Below are 13,157 nucleotides of genomic sequence, written 5' to 3'. Positions count from 1 at the left end.
ATGTCTCAACTTCCTGCCATCTCTCCGTTTCTACTCTAGACTCCTTCTTTGCAGATGCTGTCATTCTTCTGGTTCTGTAAAATTACTCCACTCCTCAATTGACCTGTTGGCACTTCCCGAGAGGTCTTGGCCCTTTTTAGCCCTTTGTTAGTCCCGCTGGGTCACGCAGGTTTTTGGGGGGGGAATTTGGCATGTGGATTCAAACTCTATTATTCTGGAAATACAGCGCCTCCTTCGTCTGGATACTCCTCAATCTCAGGTGTAGTTGGGTTGGATTAGTTCTGGGCGGTTGGGTGTGTTGAATGGTCTTCGACTATCCCCGGTTAGGGATTCGGATTTCTCCTCCTACGTGTAATCTACGGTTTCGTCTTATTCTAGTCATTCTCTTGGATCCTGAGCTGTTATTTCTACAGTTTATACGCTTTGGAATTATTATGTACTGTTTAGGTAGGATGGTTCTGGTCCTAAGATTCATCTGTTACCCTCCAATGTCCGTTCCAGAGGGGTTATCTTTCACTCTTGCCTTTTTATTACTCCTGGTCCGATTCCTTATGCTCTTATCTCTTCACAGAGTCAGACTATAAAAGTGACTCACCTATTGTTACTACTGGTACGATTCTTGGATTGTATCTTTCCTGATTCGGTGATTCGTACTCCGTGTCTAAGGCCAGTAGGATTAGCCGCTGGTTCAAGTTGGAGATAGTGCATCGTTTTGTTCATCCTCCTGTAACCTGCCGTTTATGGAGGACAATTTCTTCTTAGTTTTCGTCTTGATGATTCAATTTGCCTCTCCTGTTCTATTGAGTGAGTCCAATTCGTAATCTTGTGCTTTATTCCCTGAGTTCATAGGAGATAACTTACTATGGAAGAATGTTTCTGTCCGCTTCATATTCTTTCCTCAAGCATGGACGATTATGGTTTAGGGGTCTGGTTGTCCTCTTCTAAGGAAGCACTTGTAGTCTATAGGGCCTTAAACTCAGGTGTAGTTGAGGCTCTTCTCCGTTGATCTTACTCTTGTCGCTTATATTCTTTGAAAGTTCTTCTAGATTTCTGGGGGTAGTTGCACCTTTAGATTCTCGACTTTGCTGGTACTTTTAGGCTATGTTCCTTTATCTTGTATTATTCATTGTTAGTTTCTGTGGGGGGGTTTCCTGTTCCCTATTTGGCAGGCGCACCCCATAACTTCCCTTTTCTTGCATCTGATGCACTTAGGTTCGTGTTTTACTATTTCGAGACTTGTTCCCTCTATTACGACTCAGTTTGTTAATGCTTTGCCTTCAGGTTTGACGCATGATCTGTACACTTGTTCTGTAGGTTCATGGTGCAAGACGACTGCGGCTATTTCAGAGTTCATCCTGTAGGACTCTTTGTGTTGTGTTTCCGTCTCTATATTCTCCTGTTATTATTTTTGCTCGTATTGTTAACTCTTTAGCTTCCATTCTTTATTTTATATGTTTTGGCCCTGAATGATCATGTTCCGAATTTGCGGTTTATCCTGTTGAGGTTTTGCCCTTTTCCTCATACTTTTATTCTTGGGCTTTAACCTCCATGGGATGTCAGGAATAGCTTAAGGCTCAGTGGGGTCGGAGTAAGCTCCATTCTACATGCATTGTAGGGTACAGGCAATTTTTAGTCGTAGAGATTGGAAATGTATATCGCAGAGGTAGTTGTTCATTTTTTGCCCATTTCTTTTATTATATCGATTTTATCTTGGACTGCGTAAGTCCTTCTTTCAGCTTTTTGGTTGATCCTTTAGGTTGCTCTCATTATTTGTTATCTCTGGGCTCCCTTCGTCACTTTGTTGTTTGGCTTAGTTTCCTGTTACTTGGAGGGCTTTAATTCTACTGAGTTTGTCTTAAGAGTACATCGTTTTCTATATATTTTACCTGTATTTGTTGGGTTCTACGCTTCAATTTTACGCAGTTTCGTCGCAGGGGGTAAGCACCTATCTCATTTGGGGGTTACTCAGTCATGGTGCTGTCGGGTTATGGAGGTTTGTTGGTGCTTCAAGTTTTACTGTTCATTTCGTATTCTGTAATATTTAGCATTAATGCCCTACTTATTATTCCTCTGGTTGGAGTTTGGAGGGCAGTTTTCAGGCTTTATCTTGTATCTTTATGCTCCCAGGTGGCTGGTTATGTCCGGGGGGCTTTTTTCATGTCTTAGCGTCTATTAGTACTGTTGGATAAGTTATCTTAGGCGGGTAAGACTCACTGATTATGCGCGTTTGGTATTGTCATCATTCTTAGGTCTTTATCATCTAGGGTTTAGTTCTTATTTGTATCTTCTGGGGGTTAGTCTGTATATCCTTCGGCTTAGGTTCTACTCATTATCAGTATGGCGCGTTTGTTAGAGAGTATTCACACTCTCTATTCTTTATTCTTAGTGTTAATTCCTTACATATGGTCTCCTGTTTTTGTTGGCTGCCTTCCTTCCGTATCTCCTTAGTCTTAATATTTTTCGCCATATGCTGACGGTCTATGGTTCAGATTCCTTGGTGGCGGGTTCAACTTCACTGTTTAGGACTCAGGCGATACCTTTAGTGTTTATCTCTCTTTGATGAAGGGGAGGGGGGTTCCTTTCTTATCTAGGTCTATATTCGTCGGGTACTTTGCACTTTTCAAGTTTATGTTTTATGATTCCTCCTCTGAGGTTTCCTGGTGTATCTGTTCCTATCGCCCCTGATGGTATTTCCCCGATTGTTTCCGTGGGAGGGATCACCTTTATGTTCTACATGTATGAATTTGCGGCGCCCTTGTGCATTTCTTGTTTTTTACTTTTTATGGGGTTGAGATCTGTTGGATTAATTGGTTTCCAACGTCGAGTTGTTTTTTGGTATCATCTATTGTGCAAGCTCTAGGGTTAAAGGCTCTTGCCTGCTGTTGCTGGGTTTTTTATCAGCCCCTAATGTCTACTCTTTACGGTTAGGCGTTTAATTTTGTTCGCTCCGAATTTACAGTTTGCACCTTAAGCAGCCCCTCACAAGCATCACTGCCCACTGTGCGTTCCCAGGTGGTTTTTTCTCCGGGTTAATTCACTTTATTATGTCCTTGCTCCTGTGGTAATTTTGGGTTGTTTGGTTCTTTTTACGGTGCCCTGTTTTATTTTCTCTCTATTGTGTGTTTTTAGAAGTCTGCGAAGATAGAAGAACAGATATCTCTGTAGATCCCTTATTATTCTTCTTATATCCAACATATTTTAACCGTGTTAATATAAAGATACGGAACAGTCAATGTTTAGACTCCGTGTATTTACTTCATTGAGATATATACATAGGGACAACAGTCTTACTGAGCTAGTGTTACTTCTTTGGCTATTTTATTTACTTCCTTTTCCCATAGGAGATATTTGTAGAATCTGGGAGTTATACAGGTAACGATGACGCGCCGAATTATAGAGCACATATTCCTTTATATTAATGCTAATCCATACTGCTTTAAGATATTTCGCTCAGGAGTTGTTCCTCATATTCAAATGTGTATGTTCTTCTTCGTCTATCTCAATAGGGAATTTTTCTTAATCATATGGTTACTATGGGAGGGGTACACAACACGTTTGTTTTTGGACGATTTTTTGAATATTTTTATTGAAATTTGTGAACACATGTTGAATGACTTGTATTTATCAGTCGATTTCTTGCTTCTACAAACAATTCTTACAATAGACTCTCGAGTACAGGCGGTTATAGGAGAGTATTGCACAACCTTTCGATCCCCTCTTACAGGATATATGTTGTCGCTTATGAATTCAACTTGTGTGTTGGAATGCTCGTGTGCTCATAAAAAATATATGTATACGTGACGCCCATTAAATTATTTCTTGTATTTATCTGAGGATAATAAGAATCGCAGTGACAGATATCATGCTTATTACTTCTATTCAAGCACAACGCTGATATATTCAGACTATGACTGTTCGTATTTTATGTCTTATCATGCAGAACAAAGTCTATCACTCTGATATCACCCCTTTGAAATACAGACAGAAGGATGCGGATAAATAGTATAGACCCTGTTACTGTCTTTCTACAAACAGAGCTATGAAGTCTTTTCAGAATTGGAGAGCATTAATGCTGCGGTGCTAATCTATTTGGTTCTTCATGTACACAGATCTAAATAGCTCTCACTAGTTCGCACCATCGTCATATTTGATACGTGACTGAGTGATTTTTTACTTATACTTACAATATATGCGGATTATAATGTCATTGTGGACAATCAATCGCTTATATTGGAATTGTTAGATTACCGTTCTGTATTAATTTTGTGTGCAGTCTTAATAAACATGCTCTTTCTATAAAATTATATCTATGACTATGATATATTATAATGTATACCCGCATTTTGGAGAAATTATTCGGCTGATCCTTTAGGTGTTAAATCACAAATCTATCACTAACTTATTGCTACTACTTGGAAGGAGAAAGCAGATAATTAGTCACGAGATGGCTGTTAGCATGTTTATTATTAATTTGCAAGAAAATGTCTTCCCAATCTCTGATAAGAATATTTTAAATGTTATTTATTGGTTGTCAATCTGCGATATTCACTAGGTATAGCTACCTGTATGCGCATAGAGGAATTTTTCTATGAAAATTAGAATAAAATTTAGACGAAAAATGCACACCCCCATAAATGAGTAAATGTGCGCTTCCCTTTTCTTGATAAGAATATAAGTAACAATCAGTGGGTTGAAGGGATCTTGTGATTTATGTTTGTTTTACTAAAATGAAATTCTCACTATAATGATAGTATATGAGAAGACATAGCCTCAGTTTGTATAATCTCTCCAGTACCTGTTAATCATTTTATCTATAAACTATTATCCGTAACATTATATAAGGGCGACTGCTGGTTAGGTATGAAGAATAGTGGCATCCGGCTTAAATGTGATTATTAGGAATTATGGAGGATATGCTAAGCGTTCATTAATATATTTTATTTGAGCGCGTTAATGTAATTATTAAGGGAAGTATCTATATTTATTTCTGAGGGATGTATATGAATCAGTTCATTCACGCAATGTTGTACTGAGATTGTATTATGCATAAGAAGGGTCTTCATTCTTTCCACTAAATATCTTCTAGAGAAGTATGAGGCTTCTTATCTAAACAAGGAACTGACAGAGTCAATATGCATATTGTACAGGGCCGCTGCTATTTCTTAATGTGAGAAAGGATTATCAAATGGGGAGTAATGCCGTTGGCATATGTATACAGTAAAGTGCCAAATTCTGGTAGTGACTCATAGATAGGTTTTACTTTAAGAAGGGGATCATATTAAAGAGGATATTCATAATGTTCTATTATGATACAAGACATAAACACTGTATAAATATACCTCTTATTTAGAGAGGGAATCCCCTAAGTATTAATGGACACGATTATGGGCGTCCATGTCTGTACTTAATAATTGTAATATGTAATAATACAATTTTAAGTTGTATGCGTCAGTACCATTGTTTCTATAATTATATTGTAATCTCACTTTATGTCTTGTATTATGCGTATCGCAGGAGCAATAACGTTTTGGGGACCTATGTGAGGATTAATGAAGGAATTAGGCATTAAGGAAGACAAGATAAAGAATCTTTACTTTTTAATTTTCAGCGGGATATATGCTCAAATTGGCAAATCATTCTACATGATTTGGGAATTTCCCTCTAACTTACGCTATAAGGAGTCCGTCTAGATATTTTCTATTTGATTGGACGACAGGGGGAGACAGAGTACTCTTTGGACATGTAGCTGCTGCTGCTGAGTCTTGTTATAAGAATGTCCTTTCCAAGATAGATGCAGAGTAATTACAGAGGAATAGTCACAAATATTTAGTCCCGTTATATGAAGTTAAACAGTAGATTGGGTTCACTGAATGCATTGCAATGAGTATTATTTACAATATAGTTTTCTCTCTTGAGGAGTGCAAGACAAGATGTGTGTAATTTGAAAAAGTAAAAGGATGCTCATAAGTGTCATCAAATGGAGCGTCCCTATTCGTAGTTTTAACTGTCATAGAACGCGAACTGAGGAAGATATGGAAGGGTAGGACAAATGAGGAAGAAATGAATCACATCTTAGAGTCATCTTTACATGTAAATTTCGGTAGAAGTTAATAATTTTCATAAGGAGCCTTTTAATGGGAGGATGATATTCATAAATTGACCGTCCTTTTCCATTTCCCGTGTTCAGTCGTTCTTGATACATTAGTTCCCGTTTATTGCTGATCTTAAACTGCTTAAAGTATTTTTGGAAACTATTTTTGCACCCTATAAGAGTAAACACATGTGCAATGATATCCTGTTAATAATGCATAGCAGGAGACGTGCGTGTGCGAGGAAAAAGAAAGGATAGCAACAAATTAAGTATAACATATATCATGTGGTGTCATTGAACTGTACAGAAGGCGTATATTATGGGATTTATTTCTTTTCAGAAGAATGCCTCCTCGTTGCAAGCATATGAGGTCTTGGTTATTTATGGACCGATTTCATGCACTGCTGAGATATTATGAAGTAAGAAGAAATACCCTGTTGGCATGGTGTTCTGAATTATGTAGATCATACCAAATATACCCTTTTAGTCTCTATGATATTACATGTAGGACCACAATTAGAAATAATATGCAAGATAAATTCATTTTTATAAATAATTTTTGGAGAATTATTTTATGGAGCTCAAGAAAAAGTGACTGGGTAATTTTTTTATTTAGTACAACATAACAACGCGGTGGTAAAGGAACCGGCAGAATCAAGGAAATGTACAAACATGTTATGTTGCGGAGAAAAAATGTTTCACCCATTTGAATCTTTTTTGAAATTTTCACAGAGCATCACGTAATGAAACATGCGACAAAACACAAAAAACAAGAACGCTTTACAGTGTGCCATATTTTCCTGACTACTATGTATATGTTACGGTTACTCTATGTACACCCAATACTAATGTTCATCGAAAAAAATGGATCACAAAACAGAAATACGTACACATATAGTCTCTACGCAATACTGAGTAATATGCTGAAGTCCCTCAAGGTACTGTCCGCATCCTGTGAGAAAGTCAATCCTTATTATTCTTCACTTGTTCATTACGTAACTGAATCTATTTTTGTGGACATTTTGAAGGACGAAAAAAGGAGTGATGAGTTGTATTATAGAATTCCCACCCTGCAGGGGCGGCGGTAACATTATCTGGTTTATGATGTAAATAGTCGTATGTAACCTGTATTATATTCGAATGTTCAGCTAATAGTTTATATTCTTCTGTTTCGCAACGCAATTAGTTGGATGGTGCTTGGTCCCTATTACACCACTTGTGGTATTGTATAATGTGTAAGGTGTAGCATCATGACGAATGTATATTTACAGACAATTCAATCTTAGCATAGTGAATGTGGATATAATATGTATCCACCACAATTTTTGAAAGCATAAAGGGTTCCAATTAGCTGGTGATAGTGTAAAAGGAATTATGGTTGGAGAAAGTTCTGTCCGATAATATACAAGGGGTGAGCATTTTTCTTTGTGATGCCATTCCTGTGTGCCTCTTGATTCGTACAAATACAAAGCAGCATTTTTTATGTCCTGTTTCTTCCCCATCCGTTCTCGTTTACACTGAGATAGGGTTTCGACGTAGTTTGCAGAAAGGAACTGCACGGGCAAATATGAATAGGTGTAAATGTGTTTATACAGGGCATCTGTCAATAGGTGTATATGCATTCTGAACATTGAGGTAGAAACTAAAAAATACCCGCTTGCGAATTCTTTAATGGAAACATTCAGGTTGCTGTTAACATCACAGAATTCTCTCCCCAGGCACGGGTGACCAGAAAAATATGTCCTAAAGAGTTGGACAATACAACTGCGTTCGCGTTACCACAGGATTCGCATGGCTCCATTGGAAAAAGATACATAAATCCTCGTTCCAGACGTTGAATATTATCGTTTGTACATAACGCTTCGGGAAAAGTATTCCATGCCACATGATGGAGTATATGAAATTGGTTGACGCACAGGGATAGAATGAATTTTTAAATAGAAGCAATATCGGCGTGTGCACATTTATTTATTTTAATAGAGGGGGGTTGTCCAAGAGGACAGAGCACGAATCTGCGTGGAGGCATTCATATGACAGGGGTTTCTTCATGTTGTACATAAGGAATGGGTATTAATAGTAACTGCTGTGTGGGGATGACATTAATAATAAATGGCTCCCGCGTTATAAACACGCTTCGGGTAGTGTCCTGTAAGAATGAAAGGATTTTTAATTATTTATAAGAATCTGAAAGAGGCGAGTTTTAATATTGCGTGCATTGTTTATACGTGTATCTAATCTGAAAACACTGACACAGATTGAAATATACAGCAAAGATGAGCATCTCATATAATCCATTATGGATAAGACCACACTGAACAGAATAGAGAAAACAGAAGAATGCGGGAAAATATGAACACCTGAGTTCCATGGAAGCTGTAGGGTTAGTGTAAATTTAAATATTTGAAATATGTTTGGTTTTCGTATTCATGATGAACATCGTTTCTGTTCGTTGCCGTTTATCTATGGCCACGTTTTATGCATAAGCAAAGGAGAAACCACATAAAAGGGAATGCAGGGGTTGGGGTTGGTGACATGCAAAAAACAAATTAGTGCCATATGTCCCTTGTAAGCGCCTTCTCCTCGAAACGTCCATGTGTGTTTTATTGTACTAGAAAGGTGACATTTCTTTATAAGTAGGATTTTATGTTTATTGAGAATTATTAGTTTCTTTGCGATCATTTTCCTCTGTAGCGCAGCCGTTATAGGAAACCTGAAAGATTAGTAAGAGTGGAGGGTCATCTTCATATGACTGCACACTTTAGTAATTTATCTTTGGTGTTTAAAATGGTAAATATAGCTATATATACGTATGTATACATATATATATATTTGTGTGGTAATATTATGATGATAGGTGGCATAACGCTAATATATTTCTTCATGGGAGTTATGATAGCAGACACGCCACACGTGAGTGTATCGGAATGGGTATTGCACATTCTAATAAACGACATATTAGAATATAATGGTGATTTCGTAGACATGGTGAGCTTTACGTGAGAATTGTTCCCAGAGGTGTGTGCGTATTCTTTGTGGTTTCTATTTTTTTTTCTTCTCTTTCCCATAAATTTCGCAATACCCGACATGTCCTTCATTGGTGTGTACTGATTGCCGCGTGAAACTATACTGGCCGACTAGAAGCCGAGATGACAGGCAGGGTTCTTTCAGGATAGAAAAAAGCCTGAAGTTAGACCCAAGCTGTGGAACATATTTCTGCTAAGTATTCAATTAAGAATTAACTCAGAGAATTCATAGTTATCCATTTTGATAACACAGCGCTCATTCATGTGAACCTGCTATTCTTTTAGAGGATATACCCCTCTGGATATTGAGCTGTATGATCAGCTGGGCACCTTATCATGGTGTTAATGGAACTGTTAAATGTATCACTACATCAGTTTAATATTAAATAAAGAAGAAATCCATTTTGAATAAAGAGATTGGCTAAATGGGAAGAAGTATGCGGCTGAATAGTAGGAATTAAGCATTCTTCGCCGTACAATAGCATGTGGGGAAGACAAGATATTGCAGTAATTATATTTAAGAATTACTCTTGTTCGGTTATGGGAGCTGTTCAGTACTAGGAGTATGTTAACGCGATTTCATTAATTTGGTCGAGAGAATTACGTATTATGGGCAGAATTTAGCAGAGGACGGAACAGAAAGATCCGAGTATTACTTGCTTATCTAAAGCAACAGAGGATACAGCACAAGCAAAGTATACCAATCAGGACGGGACCGAAATTGATATGCGATGACGACAATGATTATGCACCAATCTATTGTGATTACCCCCAGATATATGTAATACGAGAGGGGACAGGAATAGTGAGGAGATTGTGGGGCTGCTTATAATGTATTACAACGAATACATCATAAGAATTAAGGAAACATTCCAATATTAAATCATAGAGAGCAACTGAGAATGAGGAATATGTGTGAGTAAAACCGAGTTCTCCATTCTGCATATCATGAATTGTAGTAAACTAAAAAAGGAAAATACGGCATTCCTCATTTGGGGGGGTTAAGCGAATTTACATGATGCGTATGAACTGGGGATACATCATTTCCGAGGGGCAAGAGGCGGATGTTGGCCGCAAAAATACAGGTAATCTAAATCCATTTATACATTGCTATGATTTATTGATAACAGCTTATGTTTTGTTGACCTCTTTACACCTTACCATGGGAAATATACCCATGGATATATATATAAGTATATTTTTTCCCTTTTATATGTGGGATTAGTTCATGAGTCATAGAGATAGAAAGTCCTAACCTGGTAAATTATGATGCATATCTGGCGTCATACAGAAGGGTACTAACCAAAAAAACAAGGAGAAGGGAAAAGAATGGTACCAGTGGTACACATTCTTACCCAGAAAGAAGAAATAATTATGAGTATATACGGATTCCGTTTAGAAGATTGTTCATTTGGCATAAAAATGTCCCCCCTAAAATTACACAATTGCTCATGGGGTGTCCTATCTGGGTACATATAAAAGTAATATCTTATTGAATTTAGACTCCTATCATAACAGTTTTAATTACAGTTTGCACATTAATTGCATGTTGAGTATAATTGAAAAGACTGTTATTGCGCTTAAATGTGTCAATGCCTATCCGTAGAGACTCTTAAGAGTCCAATGGAATAGAGATATGCGGATCCAATTGACAAACCGTGAAATGGTCGAAAGTGGTGTTTATATGACTCTTTTTATAATTATTTTACTTTGGTGAATGCATTCTCATGCCCCATGCTTCCTGTGACTGTGCCTTTTGATGTTCCGATATTTTCACCAGTATCCCCCCGGATTTCGCATTCTCTTGGTGTATGTTCTTTCATGTTTCTGCATTTCTATAAATGTGTTAATTCATATCGTAACCTGTTCGCCTATCCATCCCCATGCTGCATAGTGGCAGTGGATGCGGCTTCGTGTTGTATCATTCCCATGAGTCTTTTTTATCATGTTCCCGCATTTTTATGAGAGTATTTTTTCATGGTGCAACTTCCCTAGATATGCGAGTTCTTGTAGCCTAATTTCGCCAAGGTGGCTCCACGTGGCGTAATTTCGCAAACGTCGTTTCACGTGGCCTAATTTCGCGAATTTGGCTTCACGTGGCGTAATTTTGCCGACGTAGTCTTAGTTGGCGTAATTTTTCGCGGACGTGGTCTCATGTGGCTTTTCTCCCAAACTCTCTTCATCTGGCTTTTTCCCCAAACTCCTTTCATGTGGATCAATTTTTTCGGGGATCCCTTCTTGGGCTATACCGGTCGCAGGCGCGTTTTGTTGTTTGGCTTTATTATATATATTTCTCTACGTAATTCTTTCATGAGGATACACTTCTTTGCACCATTCCTTTGACGAAAATTCTTTGGAGGGGTTCTTTATGATGACATTTTTCGCAGCACCTCTATGAAGATACCACTTCCCCTGGCATTTCTATGAATATGCCCTTATCTGCTGTATTTCTATCACGATTCTTTTTGTGTAGTTCTTTCCTCATGCTGCATCTCTCCTCCTGCATTGTTATGGTATTCTCCCTCCGGATCATTGGGTCCTTGTGGTGTCACGTCACTGTGATCTGTACTGTTTCGCCGCGGCATCGTGATTCTTTTTCCTTGTGTGGCATTCTTTTAAAGGTGCTCAGATCTGGCATGTCATTATAATAATGCTTCTTTGTGCTACATTTTCGCATAGCTACATCCTTCCTGTGGCGTCAATATGAAGATTTTTGTGTGTGTTGCATTTTTCTCAGCATGATATTTCCTGTTGCATTCTTAGGAAGTCCTCTTTTTTTATGCTGTGTCATTGTGAGGTATCTTCCTTGTGGGGCATCCTTCTTCCTATGATTTATTTTACCGCGTTGTACTTTTAATATATCCTTTGGCTCGCCATTTTTATAGAGACTGTTTCCTCTGTCGTGTCACTATTAAGATTCTTCTGTGTGCTGCATTTCCTTTCTGACGATAGTCCTGTCCTGGGGTGTTGTGATGAAGCTTCCCGGGTCATGTCATTATGAGAATTTTTGCTGGTTTGGCATTCTTACGAAGACTCCTTTTACCGCGTTATATGGATGATATTCTTCTGTTCGACTCTTGTATAAAAATGCCTTTTCTTTTTATCATGTTATTGCCATGGAATTTCCTCGCGAGGCATTCTTCTTATGAAGATATCTCTGTTCCGAGGCATTTGTTATGATCCTATTTCCTGGCTGCAGCTTGAATATATGGTTTTGTATCATTTCTTCTATATGGAGGGTTTTTCCTCGCGCGGCATCGTGAAGATGCTCGTTTGTGTGTCATGTTTTCTACGAGGATGTACTCTTTTTGCGGCATTTTGAAGATGTCCTGTCGTATGTGATTTCTTTTATGAATATCCTCGTTTTCCACGGCATGGTTAAGGTGCTGTTGCGTTGTTTATTTTTTTTATGAAGATTATTTTTTCTCCTGGTGTCTTCAGCATGTTCCTTTGCCACGCCCCTATGAAGATTTTCCTTTGCCTCGATTATTGTGAAAATCTTTCTTGAGGTCACATGACTGTGAAGTTGCCATTCTGAGTGCATCTGTGTCGATAGGTTGTACTGTATGTCATTCTTTTTAATTAGAATTTTTTTTTTGCCTAACATTGTGATTGACCTATTCTTTCTCCTTTCTATGTGGAGTCATTATGAAGATATTAGCTTCCTCTCTTCGGCTATCTATGAGGATGGCCACGTAGGTGAAGTTTAAATATCAGAACCATACAGATGTTCTAGATTAATCAAACAGGAATAATATACGCCTGTGTGAAGGGCCACTTTTATCCCTTATGTATTATTGCTTTATAAGTGATGATGTTCATGAAGTAGTGTTAAGTGAATAGCAGTGTCACCCGGATAACACTGTTAATTGAAGTGTAGAGTTGTGTCAGGGGTAGGGCTCTTCTGGAGTGTTATTGTAGGAAGGTTACTCACGTGTGCGTAGTACTCATATGTACAAAGTACTGACTTGCTTATGGTTTCGTTACATGAAGAACACGAGCCCGCTTCGGCTACTGTTGTTTGCAGAATAGTCGGGTGCATT

General features: G+C 38.0%; 1 protein-coding gene across 1 annotated transcript; it reads right to left on the bottom strand.

Moving 5' to 3' along the window:
• Positions 1–12,403: 12,403 nt before the first annotated feature.
• Positions 12,404–12,721, bottom strand: C922_05266 (hypothetical protein; the record flags this gene model as incomplete). Its single annotated transcript, XM_008820838.1, has 1 exon — positions 12,404–12,721. The coding sequence occupies one exon, from the start codon at positions 12,719–12,721 to the stop codon at positions 12,404–12,406; it is 318 nt and encodes a 105-aa protein (XP_008819060.1).
• Positions 12,722–13,157: the final 436 nt, after the last annotated feature.

The sequence above is a fragment of the Plasmodium inui genome (assembly GCF_000524495.1).
Source record: "Plasmodium inui San Antonio 1 unplaced genomic scaffold supercont1.50, whole genome shotgun sequence".
In the NCBI taxonomy this organism is placed as follows: Eukaryota; Apicomplexa; class Aconoidasida; order Haemosporida; family Plasmodiidae; genus Plasmodium; species Plasmodium inui.
The sequence above is the reverse complement of the archived record's forward strand: the minus strand, read 5'-3'. Positions and strand labels throughout refer to the sequence as shown.